Source organism: Pelophylax lessonae (genome assembly GCF_965119305.1).
Source record: "Pelophylax lessonae genome assembly, chromosome: 2".
In the NCBI taxonomy this organism is placed as follows: Eukaryota; Metazoa; Chordata; class Amphibia; order Anura; family Ranidae; genus Pelophylax; species Pelophylax lessonae.
In genome coordinates this window covers 521,014,758-521,033,830 of record NC_138769.1, presented here as the reverse complement: position 1 = coordinate 521,033,830, position 19,073 = coordinate 521,014,758, and the positions used below count along the sequence as shown (strand labels likewise).

The window sequence follows — 19,073 nt, the reverse complement described above, 5'->3', positions numbered from 1 at the left end:
TATTGGAAGATTTCCCAGCTATTAGTGTTCTGATGTCAACCCAAAATGTAGGTATTTCTTTTACATTCATCCCTCTAATGGTACCACAGGCAGCAATAAAAATTGACAGGTGTTCAAATCGCTCCTAACTTTATCCAATACTAAAGAAAAGATTTGCCTTTAGGTAAACTTTAGAAATTGATAGGTTGCAATAAATTACATTTTTGTTTTTGAGCATAATACCACTTTAACCACTTTAAGACTGGAAGGTTTTGCTCCCTTTAATGACCAGGCCCTATTTTGCGATTCGGCACTGCGTTACGTTAATGAACAATTGCGCGGTCGTGCAACGCTGTACCCAAACAAAATTTAAGTCCTTTTTTCCCCACAAATAGAGCTTTCTTTTGGTGGTATTTGATCACCTGTGCGATTTTTATTTTTTGCACTATAAACAATATATAGCTATATAGCAGGATCACATGAGCTCTGTGATCATCCCAGGGAGAAGGACGGTCGGCTGTGTTTACAACACCTGACCGTCCTTCTCTCTCAGCGTGGAATGATCGTAGGTGTCAGGCAGCAATCGGAGCCGTCTTACACCAGCATCGGCTTCCCTGCTGACGATGGGGGGAGAGCGCACTCCGCTGGGGGCAAGCGCACGCCCCCTAGCTGCCCCCAGGCGAGCGACGTAGATCTACGTCGTTTTGCCTGTACGAGCCAGCCTGCCACAGTAAATATACCATAAGCGATCCGGAAGTGGTTACGTAAGCACCCAAAAGGAAGTCAGTCATTAGGAACCATGAACAAAAAATTCCATTCACCCACACTGAAACAGCATGAAATAAATCACAACAACCTGCAGAAAATTATGTAGTCAGTTTCTATGTAGATCTCATTTCTTTTCAAGTTTTTAACTTCATCTCATATTTTTTTTCAATAGTTTGCCCAACACTGCATGGTAGTGTTTGATTGACTATGCCTTCATGTTTTGGTGGGATAACATTGGATCCTTCAACTTGTTTCATGAAAAATTGAATGAACAATATTCGGACATACAATTCAACATGACTATGAATACTATGCAATTGGCATTCCTAGATATATTAGTATATTATGAAAAGGACTTTAAAATACTGGCAGGTATACTAAACCGACAGATAGCAACCAGCTATTATGATTTGATTGTATACACCTGCTGCATGTGTTCAAAATTATTTCTAGAAGACAATTTTTCAGGATAGTAAGGATAGTCAGTGATGCCTATAGATGTAAGCAGAGGTTAGCAGAGATGGCTTTCTAATTTAACAGGAGGTTTTTTCTAAGTGCATAGCTAGAACATGTCAGGGGAAATAAATGGGTTTGCTGTGACAACACAAAAGAGTAGCAAACTACAACACTGTTTCACCTACATAGTAGAAAAGATACATTTTTTGATTAAAAACCACCGGGATTTATAATCACAGGCTTATCCAGTCATCCAGAGTTATATTTATCTATATAGGCATTTTACCAAAATGGGACATTGGGTGATCAACTGGTCAGATCTGGAGTTTAAAACTCCTGAATCTACTGCCCCAGATCCTCCATAAGTACAAGGTTTTGTACCTATGTTTATCCTGCACACAAAATGCTTTAATGATTAAGGAGAGAAATGGTAATCTTTCCATGGCTGGAAAAGCTTTTTCAATTGTAATCCTGGTTCACAGTACGGCTCTACCTGGCAACAGAGACTGGGCTACTATCACTGATGAGGCCTTGCACCTTCTCTCCTCATCTCAAGCTGTTATGGACTGTATGTAGTCACAGGGAGGGACTGAGCACAGGCAAGCTGCAGAACTGTGTGGTGCCACTAAAGAGAACTGGAGGAAAGCTCTGCCCACCACCCAGGATCAAAAAGAGGAAAAGGAAACTGAGCTGCTGTGTATTGTGAGAAGGACAGGGCCCCTGGGTGCAACTATGATTTGTAGGAGATGTAGTTCTCAGACAGACTGAGCTAGTATTACAGATTGACAACAGAACTACACATACCAGCATGACTGGGACTCAGAGGGAAGTAAAAGGAAGGTCTGTTCCTGGGCACCATGCAACTATGATGGGGACATTGTGGTAGACATTTTTTTCCATCACAAGAGGGACACAGTTGGTGCAGAAGGTGCTACTACCTGATAGTTGGTGAGAACAGTACTGCCATTGACTTTGCTGACCCACTGAAGGAGAACAGAGGAAGACAATCTCTCACCACAGAATTGTAAGAAGCCACTGATCAAACTCTATTATGGCACCCCAATAAGTAGGAACAGTAGTGTTTGCTTCAGAAACAGAACAGATACCTATGCCCAAGTTAAGAGGATCTTAACTCGAGTGCTCCAATGCTGCAAAGAAACGGAAAGACTGATATTGTAACAGTTTCCCTTAGGAAATATCTTTCCAGTTTAGGATTCATTCTTTGAACCATTATATTATTCCTAACTGTATAATCTGATCTGTAAAATCTGATTACAAGTGTGTAAACAGTATATATATTTGTTTGCCAACTGTATACCCTATTTCCTTCTGTTTTATATACTTTTGATTAAGAGGCTATTGTCATTTCCATATCTCTTGCAGATATATACTGTATATATATACATATATCTTCATAATAAATATCCCCTCTTCACCCGGGATTGTCAGAGAATGTGGTGCTGCTTACACAGTTGTGGACTCTGGGAACAGGGAACCCAAGAAAATAAGTGCTCCTTTAAGACTAAGCACCTCATAAATAAGGACCATTATATGCTTTAACCCTACTTTGTAATATTTTATATTTTTTGGAATACCCCTGAAAACATATTTATGAGAAAGAAGAAATAAAAAAAAAACCTCTTAATCCAACACAGACACTCTTATAAGAAATGCTAGCCAAGAATGACAGTACTTCAATTTTCACACTGCTAAAAAAAGGATTTCAAATTGATGGCCTTAATTGATGTTCCTAGACACGGGCGGGGGATGGAGGTATAGTAGACTGGCAGGTTGTCATTCCTGCTTCCACAACAACAAAGATTATGAGCTATATTTTTTTACGTGAGGTTTGCTTTTATATTTTATCTTTATTATATCTTGCAGATGTGAGGTATCCTGGAAGTTGATTCCTAACAAATATTGATTGTACAATGAATTGGGCGTTACATTGAAACAAATTTTCTTTTGGTGTGGGGTGGGATTGTTATGATATTTTCCAAGGAATGAACCAACCTTCCCGGGGTTCAGTTAAAGGCGAGTTTGGTGAACATTGCAAAAGTTTGAATCTAAAGCTCCAAAGTCAATGGTAGCCAAAGGTTTAAAAAGTCAGTGGTGATTTTCTGGTCTAATGAGCAAGGGGTTGTCAAATAAATGGCATTGGGGACTGGGCACTGCTCTGGGGAACATATACTAATGCAAAAAATAAAAAAAATCATTTTGGTGGGGAGCAGGATTTTAAAGCTGTATTAACTGTTTGTTGACCGCCCCATAGCAAATTTACTGCTACCCTGCTGTGCCATGCTGTGCAGAATCACATATATATATATATATATATATATATAATTCTTCACATCTGGGTTTTAGGCGGGAGTATGTGCCAGCGGTGGTTCGCTCCTGCTGTGATTTTACAAAGCCGGAGCTGATGAGCGGGTCCAGCAGACCTGATGTCCTCCGGCACTCCCTGATTGTTCAGTACACTGACAGAATGCCAGTCTGCCTATGTAAATAAGGTGGTTTGTCATTCTGTCAGTACAAAAGACATGAAAGCAGAAACACAGATCCATGTCTTCCACTAATAAAAAGCACCTCCCCCACTACATTGAAACATTTGCTAGGCACACAGTTAACCCTTTGATCTCCCCTGATGTTAACTTCTTCGAGCCAGTGTCATTAGTACAATGACAGTGCATATTTTTAGCACTGATCACTGTAATAATGTCACTGGTCTCCAAAAAAGTTTCAAAAGTGTCAGTTAGGTGTCCAATTTGTCTGCCACAATATAACAGTCCCACTATAAGTCTCTGATCACCACCAATACTAGTAAATATATATATATATATATATATATATATATATATATATATATATATATATATATATATATATATATATATATATATATCCTATAGTTTGTAGATGCTTTAACTTTTGCACAAGCCAATCAATATAATCTTTTTATCAAAAATATGTAGCAGAATACATAGTGTCCTAAATTGATGAAGAAATTAATGTGTTTAACTTTTTTTACTGGATGTGTTTTATAGCAAAAAGTAAAAAATATAGTTTTTTTTTTTCAAAATTGTCAGTCGTTCCTTGTTTCTAGTGAAACAATAACAACTGCAATGGTGATCAAATAGAACCAAAAGAAAGCTCTATTTGTGGGGAAAAAAAGGACATCAATTTTATTTGGGTACAGAGTTGCATGGCTGGCTGCGCATTTGTCAGTTTAAATAACGCAATGCTGTATCGCAAAAAAAAGCCTGTTCAGGAAGGTGGGTAAACCTTCTGGTGGTGAAGTGGTTAAACCCCAAACCAAAAATGTATTATTGTGCAGCTTACCAATGATTAGATATGGTGACTGCATCAGTTCTCTTTTCTTTGGCTTTTTTCCCTCTGTTTTCACCTGGCGATCTGGCATTAACACACCTCCTGTCGTAGGGCTGATCGAACCGTTCGGGTCGACCATCGGTTCGGCCCGAACATTGGGTGTTCGAGGTTCGGCCGAATTTAGAACTTTTTGCCCAAAAAGTTCAGAATTCGGCAACCAGAACCACCCAAAATGCAATGCTTCAGGAAATGGGCTTTAAAAGCCCGTTATTGGACCAGAACCATTAGCAAAAGCCAATTGAGGGGGCAGGAGAATGCTAGGAATGTGATTGGAGTGACTAGGGGGTCCCTAGACCAATCATTAGTGAATACGCCCCCCAGTATATAAGATCGCCCCCCGCCATATTCCTAGCATTGTTATACTGGACATGGAAGAGAGTGGAAGCAGTTCTGTTAATTTTACTTTAAAAGTGTCATTTAGCTATTTTTAGTGTGAGGAAAGGGATATCTAGTGTAGTTAGAGTGCTCCTTTACACTTAAGTTAGCTTCAAAAATTTAGTTTCTGTAGGGAAAGTGTTAAGTGGAAGGGGACCGTAGTGTAGTGTAGGGTTAACTGGCAGTGACTGCTATGGCAGGGTGACAAAACCCTTCCATAGCAGGGTGACCGCTATAGAGAAAAGATCATTTTTCTGAATAGCTTCGGCACACCCATATGGCTTCTCACCAGCCAAGCATTTTTTATGCTGCAGGGGCAGCCACTGCCAGTGCTTTTTTGAGGACATGTTTTATGTCAGACATGACATCTGAACATGTGTATAGGGGGTATATATAGACATATATGTCTGAATATATACCCCTAGACATATATAGGTGTGATAGTAGCAGAAATAAATGCTTGCGCTAATGAAATCATTTACAGTAATATATTTCTGCTACTATCACACCTATATATGTCTAGGGGTATATATTCAGACATATATGTGTATATATACCCCCTATACACATGTTCAGATGTTTTGCCTGCCTCAAAAGAACCCAAAAAAATGCCAAAAAAACGCTAGCGTCAAAAAAAAAATGCCCAGGTGTGTTTTTGCTGGCATTTTTTGGGGAGTTTTGGAGGCAGGCAAAACATCTGAACTTGTGCACAGTACCACTATACACAAGTTCAGATGTTTTTCCTGACTGCAAAGAACCCAAAAAATGCCTGCTTTGAAACCGGCAAGGTGTGGAGAGAAGCTAACCCCCTGAGCTGAAAGTTTTCTAATACATACAATCCTTTTTTTTTTTCTGGTTCTGGACATGCTACAGAGCTGAAACTTCACAGGTACACCTTTTAGACCCCCCAGACACAAAATCACACAAAAAAGTTCTGAAAAATTGTCATTTTTGATAAAAAAAGCCAATTATTGAAAAAATTAAAAAAAAAAAGAGATTTTTTGATTTTTACTTTGGATTTCAGATCTGGGGGGTCTAAAAAGTGTACATGCGAAGTTTCAGCTCTGTAGCATGTCCAGAACCATAAAAAAAAGATTGTTTGTATTAGAAAACTTTCTTACAGGGGGTTTGCTTCGCTGCTGTAACACCTTGCCGGTTTAATAGAAGGCATTTTTTTGAGTTCTTTGCAGTCAGGAAAAACATCTGAACTTGTGTATAGTGGTACTGTGCACAAGTTCAGATGTTTTGCCTGCCTCCAAAACCCCCCAAAAAATGCCAGCAAAAACACACCTGGGCATTTTTTTTTTTGACGCTAGCGTCTTTTTTTGCATTTTTTGGGGGTTCTTTTGAGGCAGGCAACATATCTGAACTTGTGTATAGTGGTATATATACACACATACATATATTTATATACACACCTAGACATATATAGGTGTGATAGTAGCAGAAATATATTACTGTTAATGATTTCATTAGCGCAAGCATTTATTTCTGCTACTATCACACCTATATATGTCTAGGTGTGTATATAAATATATGGATGTGTGTATATACACCACTATACACAAGTTCAGATGTTTTGCCTGCCTCAAAAGAACCCCAAAAAATGCCAAAAAAACCGCTAGCGTCAAAAAAAAATGCCCAGGTGTGTTTTTGCTGGCATTTTTTGGGGGTTTTTGGAGGCAGGCAAAACATCAGAACTTGTGCACAGTACCACTATACACAAGTTCAGATGTTTTTCCTGACTGCAAAGAACCCAAAAAAATCCCTACTATTAAACCGGCAAGGTGTTACAGCAGCGGAGCCTACCTCCTGTGCTGAAAGTTTTCTAATACAAATGATCTTTTTTTTCATGGTTCTGGACATGCTACAGAGCTGAAACTTCACATGTACACTTTTTAGACCCCCCAGATACTAAATCCAAAGTAAAAATCAAAAAATCTCTTTTTTTTTTAAATTTTTCAATAATTGGCTTTTTTTTATCGAAAATGACAATTTTTAAGAACTTTTTTGTGTGATTTTGTGTCTGGGGGGTCTAAAAAGTGTACCTGAGAAGTTTCAGCTCTGTAGCATGTCCAGAACCAGAAAAAAAGATCATATAGGTGTTAAAGTTAAAGGAGGTCCCGACCCACATCCCTGTTCTACTGAAAAATTATATTTTTTTGTCATGGTTCTGGACATGCTACAGAGCTGAAACTTCACATGCACACCTTTTAGACCCCCCAGATAAAAATCAAAAAATCTCTCTTTTTTTGTTTTTAAATTTTTTCAATAATTGGCTTTTTTATCAAAAATGACAATTTTTAAGAACTTTTTTTGTGTGATTAATAGTTAATGGGGCATGACCCAGAACCCTAGGCACTTTTTAGGGGCATTTATTGGGTTTTAGGGCTTAAAAATTGTGTTTTTTGATTACCGAAGTTCAGGTCCCATTGATTTCAATGGGGTTCTGAAATCCGAACCGAACTTTTGGGAAATTCGGGTGTTCTGGTCGAACCGAACTTTTCAAAAGTTCGATCATCCTTACTCCTGTGCTAGTGAGACACAACTCTGGAGGAATGATGAAAAAAGGCACAGCAGACAGCAGCATTGTCAGACTGGCGGGGGGGGGGGTAATGTTAAATATATAAGCAGATTTGGATGCACTAACAAATTTGAAGTCGAACTCCAGCTTGCCCTTTATAATTAGATACAGCATCAAGTTTTTTTTTTTTTTCCTTTTGGAATAAAGGTTTTGGATGAATAAACAAAAGCCTATCAATTTGACCACCCCTGCCAGTGTTAAGTAGTTTGTCTCATCCATGCAAACTGATACATTCTACTGCAGAGCTTAAGCTTTTAAAAAAACAGGCTTGCTGACTGGATCACCAGATAAAAATAAAATAATGAAAACTTAAAAAATGAAACTAATACAGCTATCACATCTAAAAATTGGTGACCTGCAATATCATAAATGTCTGCTTTTGGATTTACAGTAACACTGCTTTACTAATGCTCTATTGGAAACATTACCCCTTCATGATGGAGGGTAAAATAAATCTTAATGTCTGAACACTGACTGTCTGAAAATTACTGACCAATGACAACTTCAACTACTTACTGTACATCTGCAAACAAAGCGGCCAGGAATTTCCTTCAATTATACCAGACACATATCCTAGATGAGGGTCTGATATAGAAGTCAATGTGGGACCCCATATAAAAAAGGCATACGGTTCCCTGTGAAAAAAAAAAAAAGTGGCCACCCCCCAAAATCCATGCCATACCCTTTTCAGAGTATGCAGTCTGATTGGGCAGGAAAGATGGGGAGGGAGTGAGCTTATCATCCCCTCTTGAAACATACCAGGGCACAAGCCCTCAACAATGGGGGGGGGGGGTACCAGGGGGAGACCCACCTTGCAAAGCACCTTATACAGGTATCTTGTTGATGAGGACAAAGTTCCCTTCCTTGCACCCCTTGCCTGGTGGTTTTGGGGGTCTCTAGGCAGGGGCTCATATTAGTCTGGAAGCCCCACTTAACAAAAAGGTGGCCCCAGATACCAACCCCCCTATGTGAATAAGCAATGGATACACAATATATATCTTTATATTTGCTAACAAGAAGGCTATAATAATAATATATTCTGCAAGGAGGACATAATATATATATCTTCCACTCTCTACCACCGTGGTAACTGTCTCATACTTTTTTAATAAGTATATATCCTTAGCATTTCCCATATATATGGGCATGACCATTTTAGTCAATAATGTCACAGGATTCCAGTGTTGTTATTGACCATCAATTCCAGATGTGGTTAAGCCTCCCACCCACTGATCCCCACAACCACTGAGCTAGATTTGTAGAACAAAGGGCCTTGTTATAATCAACATGGGGACAAGATGCTCTGCCAAGTGGTCACCTTGGATATGTACCCCCCCCCCAAGTTGAGGACATGTGACCTGGAATGGTTCCAGAGGGGGGCTACCTCTCATCCACCATTTTCTGGCCTGGCTGCATGCTCAGATAAGGATCCAGTGTGCATTTTTAGGGCACTTTTTGTGGGAATTCCCTGTTAAAATTCATACCACACCTGAAGGGCTTGGTATTACCTGGAGAAAATGCTGACACCATTTTTTTTAAACTATCCCTGCCCCTTTGCTTAGATGGCTAGGGATTCATGGCCATGTAAGTGAATGAGGCCACTGACATCACTGGTTGTTAAGTTCCTGCACTCACCAACATGCTTTTCAACCTTCAACAGCGGGAAGCTTTCATGTATAATACTGGTAGTAATACAGTAATTATTCATGATGTTTGGCTCTGAATCTCGTGTTTAGACTGAACCTTAAGCTCATCCCTAGTGGAGACTACAGGCTACTGTATAACTTCTCATTGCACTTGCTTTGTCCACTGTTATCATCATAAAAAAAGTGATCCAGAGCAGTAATGTGTAGTTGAAATCGGAGCAAGTATACTTAGACAGAAAGTGGCTGAAAGTGCCAGGATAAGACGATCAACTCATAAAACTAAAAAGAAAAGGAAAAAAGGATTTTAGATGGAAAAAAACAGCAATTATTTTTGATTAGCTGCATTTTAGTAAACTTACTGTTTTATGGCTAAAGCTTAGATTTATTGTAAGATTGCAGCTGCTGCAGGGGGCTTTAGCCTGCATAGGGTCCTACTTAATACACTTGTTTTGACACAGCATATGACTTCAGATAGCACATACTGTATATACATATTCCACAATGACACAACATGCGCTTAGCAATTAGGTTACATGTGTCACATGTGTCATTTCGAAAGATTGTAGAAGTCTTAACTGTAAGAAAGAGTAAACATCTCATGCATATAAGAAACCATTTTTGGGTGAATTGCATTTCCTTTTTACACAATATTAAAATAAAATAATATTTACTATATAAAAAAAAAAAGAATATTAAGAGCCTTATAGGTGTTTGTAGCTTGTACAAATCATACTGTCTGTTGTACAGCATTTTATAAGGTCAAAGAGCTCCACTGTGTCCTCTTAAGTGTGTATATTTTATAGTAGTAGTGGGCACATTATTCCCATTATTCACAAAAAGTACCATAAAAGAGCCATCATTATTTAGAGACATCCAAATTACCTATCATGAGGGGATTAGCTTTAAGAAAATCTGAAGCAACAATACATTGTTGTTTATGTTGATTCCTGATTTCTAAGATTATGTTTGGCGAGTTGAACTCTACATTCTTAAAATAAGGTCACTCATGTAAATCAATCCACATAGCCAGTCTGACTGTTCTTTTTGCTTCACCTTTAAAATTTTACCACAAAAGCTTATCTAAACCAATAACAACCAAAAGAAAAATATATATATTGCATCTTCTCAGTTCATAGATGTGGACTAATTTATTTTATTTCAGGGTTTTTCCTATATTTTCACCTGGTGATTCAGCCATTAACATACATCCTATCCTAGAGTGACAACCACTGTACTGTTTCTATGGAGAAGTAGCATTGTCACGATAGGACAGGACTATGGAGCATCTCCCCATCTCCATAACATAATGGAGAGATGGTATTTATTCCATCGAGAATACTGGGAACAACGCCTACTTTTAGGAGTGCAGTGCAAGCAGAGAGCACAGGAAGCTATTGGCTCAAAGATTTCTGGCAGGATTACTCAGGCTCATATCAAACAGATATAACACAGCATATTCAATGTCATACAGTATTTAACTCTGTACTGGATCTATGGAGGAACAGCGTTGTCACCATAGGGCAGGGCTATGGAACACCTCCCCATCTCCATAACTTATACAGGAGGTGATATTTAAATTCCCAGAGAGTACTGGGTACAATGCTAACTGTTAAGAGTGCAGTGCAAGCAGAGAGCACAAGAAGCTTTTGGTTTAAATATTTCTGGCAGAATTACTCGGGATCATATCAAACAGATGTAGCACCCTCCTAGTTAGGTAGGTGCTAGGTAAAGCATCTATTGATCCTGCTGCTTATCAGGGGAGCCTGATCTATCAGGTTACCTGTCACATGATTCCAGGTGTGATTCACTGGGTCTGAGGGAGTGTCCCCACTGCATCCATTGAGGGATTTTGTTGGACAGTGGAGGAAACCTAGCCAGTGACACATCATGTTTTATGGCAGTCCCAATGGGAGGGCATTCTCGCAATGCATCCTGGGATTGACCATACATACTGTGGGGACATGTGACAGGGCATCTTTGGTGGGAAGCAGAGTCCCAGGAGGAGGTGGATGGCTGTCTCTCCTCCTGCAGTGTGTGAGGAAGGTGGTCTTAGGCGGACGGCCTAGTAAACCAGGTGTGGAGCTGAGCTGCAGAGGATCCAGTGTAACTGACGGTGGAGCTGCTGGCAGAGTTTTTTGGAAAAACAGTGTCCGTGAGTACTAAGGGACCTGCCAAAGGGTCTGGCCCAGGAAGGGGGGCCACTCCAGTGAAGTCAGGGGATCAAGAAGCTAGCTCACACAGAGAGTATTACAGTAAAGGGGTGCCATGTAGAAAGCCCTGAAGAGTAGGAACAAAGGGGTGCCAGGAAGGGCCCTGAAGAGTGTTCTGCAGTACAGTACAGCTTATGTAAAGCAGTTCATTTATTACTACTTTATCGCTATTGACAAGGTGAAGCAGCGGCCTTGCCGCACTCAAGTACAGTTAAACGTCCCAGCAAATTGTACATAGTTTGTTCAAGCTGGAGTATCCCACTCATTCCTTTCTCCAATTTCTCAATAAAACCACAAAAAACAAAACCCCTAAACTGTTTCTTGACTGAGCCAGGCACTTTAAGTTGCTGAACTATTGCACTGTTGCTATGAGTAACCCAGGGGAACCCACTACTCCCTGGGGAGCTGCTCCCCAGGGAGTAGTGCTACACAGATATAGCACAACATATTCAGAGTGGTATTTAACATTCTCCAGTATAGAAAATATAATCCCCTTATCTGTAAAAAAGACAACCATGAAGAAAAGACAATATGTGACTCTGGGAACATGCTCATGACGACATCCTTTTGTACAAGTTCTGCTACTCTACTGTGTAAAAAAAAAGAGTATTTTTGTAAGAACTATTGTAGGAGTTTTTTTACTGAAGAAAGAATGCCACTTATTTTATTTTCACACATACACTTGAAATACATGTAAACCAAATTGATAAAATGTAATATCAGTTTTTATACTGTATATTAAAAAAAAAAAACAAAAAAAAAACTTCACAGTTGTGTTCAATACTTTTAAATCTGAAACTTTCATTATACAATACTTAGTGATCCTGCCATTACTGTCCTTTTCTCTTCTTGTTATAGAATGACAACGCTCTGTCTCCTAATTGTTCCCAACTGCTGCCACAGCAAGAATTCTGCAAGCCTGGTGATAAAGTCACAGGGAGTAATAAAAGCTGATTCTTGCTACATGAACAGAATGAGGATTACATTTGAGTAGTATCTGGACATACGGAATAATAAAGATGAAAGGGGGAGTGATTGTTGGGGCACACTGACGTAAATAGCATTGTGGTGAACCTAGGACACCACAGCATACTGTGGGCATTGCATAATCACAGAAACACTGTCCCATATTCCTTATACTCACAAATATGATTTAAATACTGTGAGTAAAAACACTTTGTCTAATCCTACCTTAAAAAAGCCCCACATTCAAATAACTAGTGACTACTTAGCAAACAGCAACTGAGACAATAAACACCTTGGTAAGTGTTGTGTAAAGTAAAATATGGCGTATAAAGTTCAGTAATCAGAAGCCTGTAATGCATAACATAAAACATAAGAGGGAATTCACTAGAGCACTATCGACAGCTTTATGGCACTATGGCCCTTTAAAATGGTCTGTTCCTGATTAAAATATCCCTACTGCCTGTTTTAGTAACTTTACTTACACTTGCGGCAGATTCAGGTACTTATTAATAACGCCAATTTTAGAAAGTGGCCCTAGTAATGCAGCAAATTCAAAAATATTTGCCTCCAGTTTGTAGATAATAAAACTGGAGGTAATTAGGACCAATTCTAAAACTGGGTACACATGGACCGAATGTCGGGAGACATTTGCCAGTTAAAAAAAAAACTCGGCAGACATTCAGGCCGTGTGCATGCTGGAAAACCAACAGCCAACTGACTCCCAATCAAAGCTTTCAGCCAATGGCAGAGAGCGCTGATCGGAGTGTTTTGGTGGGGGGGGGGGGGGTCATCTCCCTATCAGAACACAATAGCTCAGTTGGGGAGATCACTATACTAACTTTGCATAGTTAGTATAGCAGCTCTGATCGGAGCTGACAGTTTCATTTTTTGGGGGAAAAAATGAATAATGCGTCCCGGGCTTAACTTGGCATACAGAGACAGGCAGAGTGCTCTTTAAGCAGGGTAGCAGAGCAACATATTTGCCACCACTACCCTCTCCCTGTCACTGGTTGTTAAGGACAATGTCAACTTCACAGCTGACAGCCAGCAGTCAGTGAGTGGAGCCGGAATGGAAACATGAGACTCTAGTTCTCCATCAGGTCTTCTCTTGTCTTGTAAATGACAGCAGGCAGTGGCTAAATTCTATAGCCAAAAGCAGACTGTCTAAGGGTTATTCCACTGCTGATGTAAATTACAAGGGGAGCTTACCTGAGGGGGAACTAATGTATGTAAATTCCCATAAGATTCCCAATACAAGAATTACATGAATCTGAAACTTGACATCTGTCATGTGGAGGCATGTCAAAATTCTAAAGAATGTCTTAAACACTCTTTATGAATTCCCATAATAGTATGCAGAGGTCGGACCAAACCATAGTCAGACCTGTGTAACAACAACATAGCGTATTGTGTGCAGTAATCGGGTATATGAATCTTATGTACTGTATCAGTTGTAGTGTAGTAGTCAAAACTTTGTGGTTAGTGTACCCTATTCATGGTAAAAGATGCAACATAACACATAGAACAAAGCAGTAAGGACAGTGTAGCATACAATACAGTGCATTGACTTTTAGAGATCAGGACTGTAAATTACAACAGTGTATAAAGTGCAGGGGTCTGGATTATGTATTATGCAACATAGAGTGTACAGTGCATTGGTCAATGTGTGGGACAGCACAGCTTACAGAATAGCATGGTCAGAAATAAGTGTCCACTTGTCTTGGTGGTACATGTTTTGGTTTTTCACCCTATGCAAGCAATACTCATTTTGCTCATTCATTGCCAGTAACCCCCCTAGGCATCACAAGATGGGTACCTCCCCAGAGTGCTAAGCCTAGGAATGGGGAATGTAAAGCTCAGCATACAGAATGATGTGGTTTGGAATAGAAATTGTACAGCACAGCATTCACAATAATGGGTAATACATAATTAGGGAGAGTATAGCACAGAGCACAGGATGAGAGGGCATGGGAAAGGTAATGTAAAAAGAGCATCATTCAAATTATTGAGGACTACTTAGCAGCATGCAGACAAGGACCTTGTGGAATATGAATAGTACAGCACATGATACAGTATGAGGTTGCATTGAATAGGCAATATACTTAGCAAAGTAGAGAATTAGGGGTGTGGAACAGAAACATACAGAGTCTCATCTACAATAAAAGCTTACCTGCCAACAATTTATAGGAGTTTATTTCCACTTTAAGGTTAGACCCTGCATCACTAAAATCACATGAACTTACAGTATATTTTGATAGCCAAATTAACATTCTCAGCATGATTTTTAGCTGTTATCCCGATCTCTGTTTCATGCCCTCTGCATGCAAGTACAGTCCACCTCCTGAACAAATGAAAATGAAGCTTCTTGGAATTGGCCGGGAGGAACCAGCCTGTGGACACATGCAACTCTATCCAATCTGCCTCTGGCACTCTGGAAGTAGAAAAGACCCAATGCACTCAACAGACGATGTGGGGCACATATACTTGGTGCTAGTGACACCCTTGGTTCATATTCTGAATTTACTCCAAATGTGTTAAACAAAGCTAAAATAATTATAGTTTGTAAAGGCTCTAGGCAAAAGCTGAGAGTGACACTGTGGTAAATACAACACAGATTATGATTTGCAAACATGGACCATAAAAATCCCCATTTCAAACACCAATAGGTCAGTTGCATTCCAACACAGAGAAAGAAAGAAAGATAGTGTGTGTGAGTATGTATTAGGAAAATTGAATTAAACATTTGATTGGGGCAGGGACTGATGTCAGACTAAACACACATCTGTTTTTCAGGTGCTTTTAGAGAATAATGGTTTGTATTTGCAAAGCATTTGAAGGACTTTTTGAGATGTTTTTGATTACATTGAAATTGATTTGCCTTTGAGAATGAATACATTTTAGATGCAGCAGAAAAAGACATGCTGCATTTTTTACATGAAACTTGCCAACAAGCAATATACAAAAATAAATGATGCTTCATACGATCCAAGTCAACATTTTAAGACTATTTTATACTATATTTAAATAAAGGGATATGTTGTTGGATTTTTTTCTAAGTAAATATCTGAAACTTAGTTTATTCTACAAACAAAACCATGAAAATGGGATGTTACAGGAAAATGATTTTGGCGCAAATAATACCAAAAGACAGAAAATAGTAATTGTTAATTTATCTTGGAGTAAGACTTACCATGAACAAATGTCAGATTTTCCTTATTTTGTGCCAGTTTAGGCTATTATCGCTAAACGTAGAATCCGTTGTCTACTCTTCTACTTCTAGTCCAGTCCAAGCACTGTTACATTTGTAGCAGTTACAATAGTGTACATAGATACTGTGTGAAAATGTACTTATCAATGATGCTAGGAATGATATTTCATTGGCGTTATAATTTTATGAAGTCATCACAGTAATTCTCTGCAATGCGAGCAAGAAACTCATTCTAGCTCTAGCAACATCTATTTTTCAAAAGCTGGTTGAGGATGTAAAATAAAATATTAAAGGTCAAGCTGAAATCTAAAATTCTAATATTTGCATCACATAAATGATAGATACTATAGCAATGTTCTTCAGCTTTAGACTTATTCTACTGTTCAGCTCAAAATAATGTCTCCATTTGAAAGTGTCAACCCTTTTCTTCTGTTCCTTCTGGCTATGCCCTCTATCTTAAACTGCCTCATTTCCAACAGGTTCATATCAATTTACATACAAAAATAGAGAATGTGCAAGAATGCTGATCAGCTTGTTAAACTCTAATAATCAACTTATCATAACTGGCACATGTTTTAAAACAGGCAGGACTTTAAGGAATCCAAAGGTAATAAACAAGTTTAAATGAAATACAGAACTATTGTGAACAATTATTTAATGATAAGATGAAATAATGAAAGTGCATTACATGTACATCACATAGCTTCTGCCCTAGAGCTTTTTCTAAACCACTCTGCTAGAATTCAGAAACAAACAATTTCAAGCAAATCTGGTAGAATTTCTGAGGATTAATGCATGCTAAATATGCTTATTACTAAACCTACTGTATACCACTTATAAAATGTTAGCTATGCTTCTCTTTTATAGTAAAAGAGATAAAACATGACTTAAATGACCTGAATGTCTTTGTCATATACATTTTCCAATTTCACATACATCTTATAATAGAAGCAATCTCTGCGCACATCTGAGCACATGAGAACAAGTAAATTTTAGTAAATAGTAACATAAATACTTCTACCTGTATATGACATACTATATCAAACTCAAAAAGATAGACATACCTGCATGCCACTGTTCTCACATGAAGCATTTAGTATTTCATGTAGAGGTAAGTCCTGGCCCTAGTGAAGGAAAATAAAGATTATTGGTGTTATAAGTGAATAACACTATTTCTTATACAGTATATTAAAGCTTATCTCCAGGCCAATAGATACAGTATACAGTCTATGCCATAGAAATGTTTAATGTGAGCTATGTACCTGCTATGGGGTTTGAATTTCTGGCAGAATTTCAGAGAGAGAGAGAAAGAAAGAGAGAGAGAGAGAGAGAGATTGGGAGAGAGACCACTCTTGTCGATTATACAGTCATATCTTGCTGGTGCATGTCTACCCTGACATTTCTCCTCTATATTTTAGAAGAAGTAGACAGAAAGGGACTATGTTCCATTCTTGGTGGACCTGCTCAAAAATCGAGTGCTTCTGGATCAGTGTATTCACCTTGATTTACTCTGCAACCTTAGTTAACATCATCAGGAAAACTCTCTTTAATGACCTGGTGGACAACATCCCTAGATATACCCAATCTCGTATCTTTTACTCGCCACAAAGATGTCCATCACAACAGCTAAACATAAGCTATCCTGCATAATGTTATACCAAAAATTAGCCAGCATTCTCATTGATAGACAAGCTAAATTTTAAATAAAAACCCGAAATTCCTGAATCACATATTTGCAATCCCCTATGTGATGGGGGGCCTATCTGAGGAGTTTGGTATAGAGTTGGACAGAGTGACTTTTCCTTTACAGACCTCGCCTTTTTATTGTTTTCTTCCTTTCTTCTCCCCCCTCCCTTCACTCCCCTTTTTCTATCACCTTCAAATCTCTCCCCCCTTTTTTTTCTGCACCGAGCCTCATATGTTTATTTAACGGGGAATAATTTACTTTTTTTTTCTTAAAGAGCTTTGTTATTTTGTTATGATGGACATACTGTATCATTATTCAGTTTGTTGGTCTAGATACTCTCCTGTACTTTGAATCTGTCTTTAACTTCAATCTCAATAAAAAACGATGAAACAGAAAAATAAACTATTTGCTGTTTTTTTTTTTTTGCCTAATACTGAGATGTTTTGTTGTTAGCTTGAGATACAATAAATGTACAAGGTACAAGGAAACGGGAAAAAAAAAACTTCTTTACGGGTATTGCTGTGGTTATAAAGTGTACTTCCTTATTACAACCTCATTTAGGAAACTTTCAAAAAGTGTTACCATTATATGATGTTAATCTTGGCATCCATTTTTTACCTCATTTTTTTCAACTAATGTGTTAAGTACATTTTTACCATACAGTAGCATTGGAAATTGCACTAATACTAATAACTGATTGAAGTTACATTCCATTTAAAACAAAAAATAAGCTCTTTAAATATATAGGTACTTACATGCAGGAATCATGGGTATCTGATTATAATTTCAGACATAAGTGCAGTACAACAGATTTCCTTGTTAGATTTTTAACCTGGTAACCAAATCTGGAATGGTATTTCCAAACATTTCTATTGATTTATCAATGGAACAACTCTTTTACTAACAGTGCCTACCAAAATCTTCTCTGCAAAGAAAAAGTAAATACTTACCTCTCCTGCATCTTGCACTTCTGAATGCCACTGTAATGAAGAGAAATCATTCCTTAAAGTCCCATCAGAACCCAACCCTTTTGTTGAATTATTGGTCTACCTGCTGCACTCCTCCCACTGGTTCCTCTCAATCTTCCCTTTATCACTACTCTGTTATGTAGCAATATAGAATTGGCAGGAGGAACCCATGAGAGCAGTAGGGAAACAGAAGATCCTGAAAGTTTTTTGCTCTGAAGAGACTTCACTTGGTGATTTATTTTCCTATTATGGCAGCATTCAATGGTGCAGGCAGTGGCAGAGGTATTTCCTATCTTCTTTGCAAGGACATCTTTTATTGACACTTTGATTTTAGCAACACAGTTGATTTGATATAATTAGGCTCACAAAGCTAACACAACAAAATTAGAGTACTCTTTTTTTTTTTTTTTAATGTAACAGATATGTTCAGTTAACACCAGTGAAATTCAAAATAACACCTATATGGCTTAAATAGAGATTTTAAATACAGCTTATGAAAACTTCTGTATTTAACACAACTACAGTATTTCTAGCCATTGTAAAAAATCCCTGATTGAGTTTGCTTGCCTGAAATTCATTTTTAAGTTTTTTGTTAGTGTAAATACAATACACCTGCCCACAAGAAGCCATTCTCTAATTGTCTCTGGGTTTTTGATGACTTATTTGGCAGGGCATAAAATAAAGTTGATGGATTTGATTTAACCACTTAAGCCCCGGAAGATTTTACCCCCTTCCTGACCAGGCCCTATTTTGCGATTCGGCACTGCGTGAATTTAACGGACAATTGCGCAGTCGTGCCACGCTGTACCTAAACTAATTTGACGTTCTTTTTTTTCCCA

General features: G+C 38.4%; 1 protein-coding gene across 1 annotated transcript in view; it reads right to left on the bottom strand.

The window, feature by feature from the left end:
* Window positions 1-19,073, bottom strand: part of LOC309546980 (protocadherin-9-like) — a 1,448,052-nt gene that overhangs the window by 1,000,722 nt on the left and 428,257 nt on the right. Inside the window, exon 2 of the mRNA XM_082246750.1 lies at window positions 16,644-16,703. Coding sequence (XP_082102876.1) covers window positions 16,644-16,649 — 6 coding nt within the window. The 5' untranslated portion in view covers window positions 16,650-16,703. The remainder of the gene's footprint in view (window positions 1-16,643; window positions 16,704-19,073) is intronic.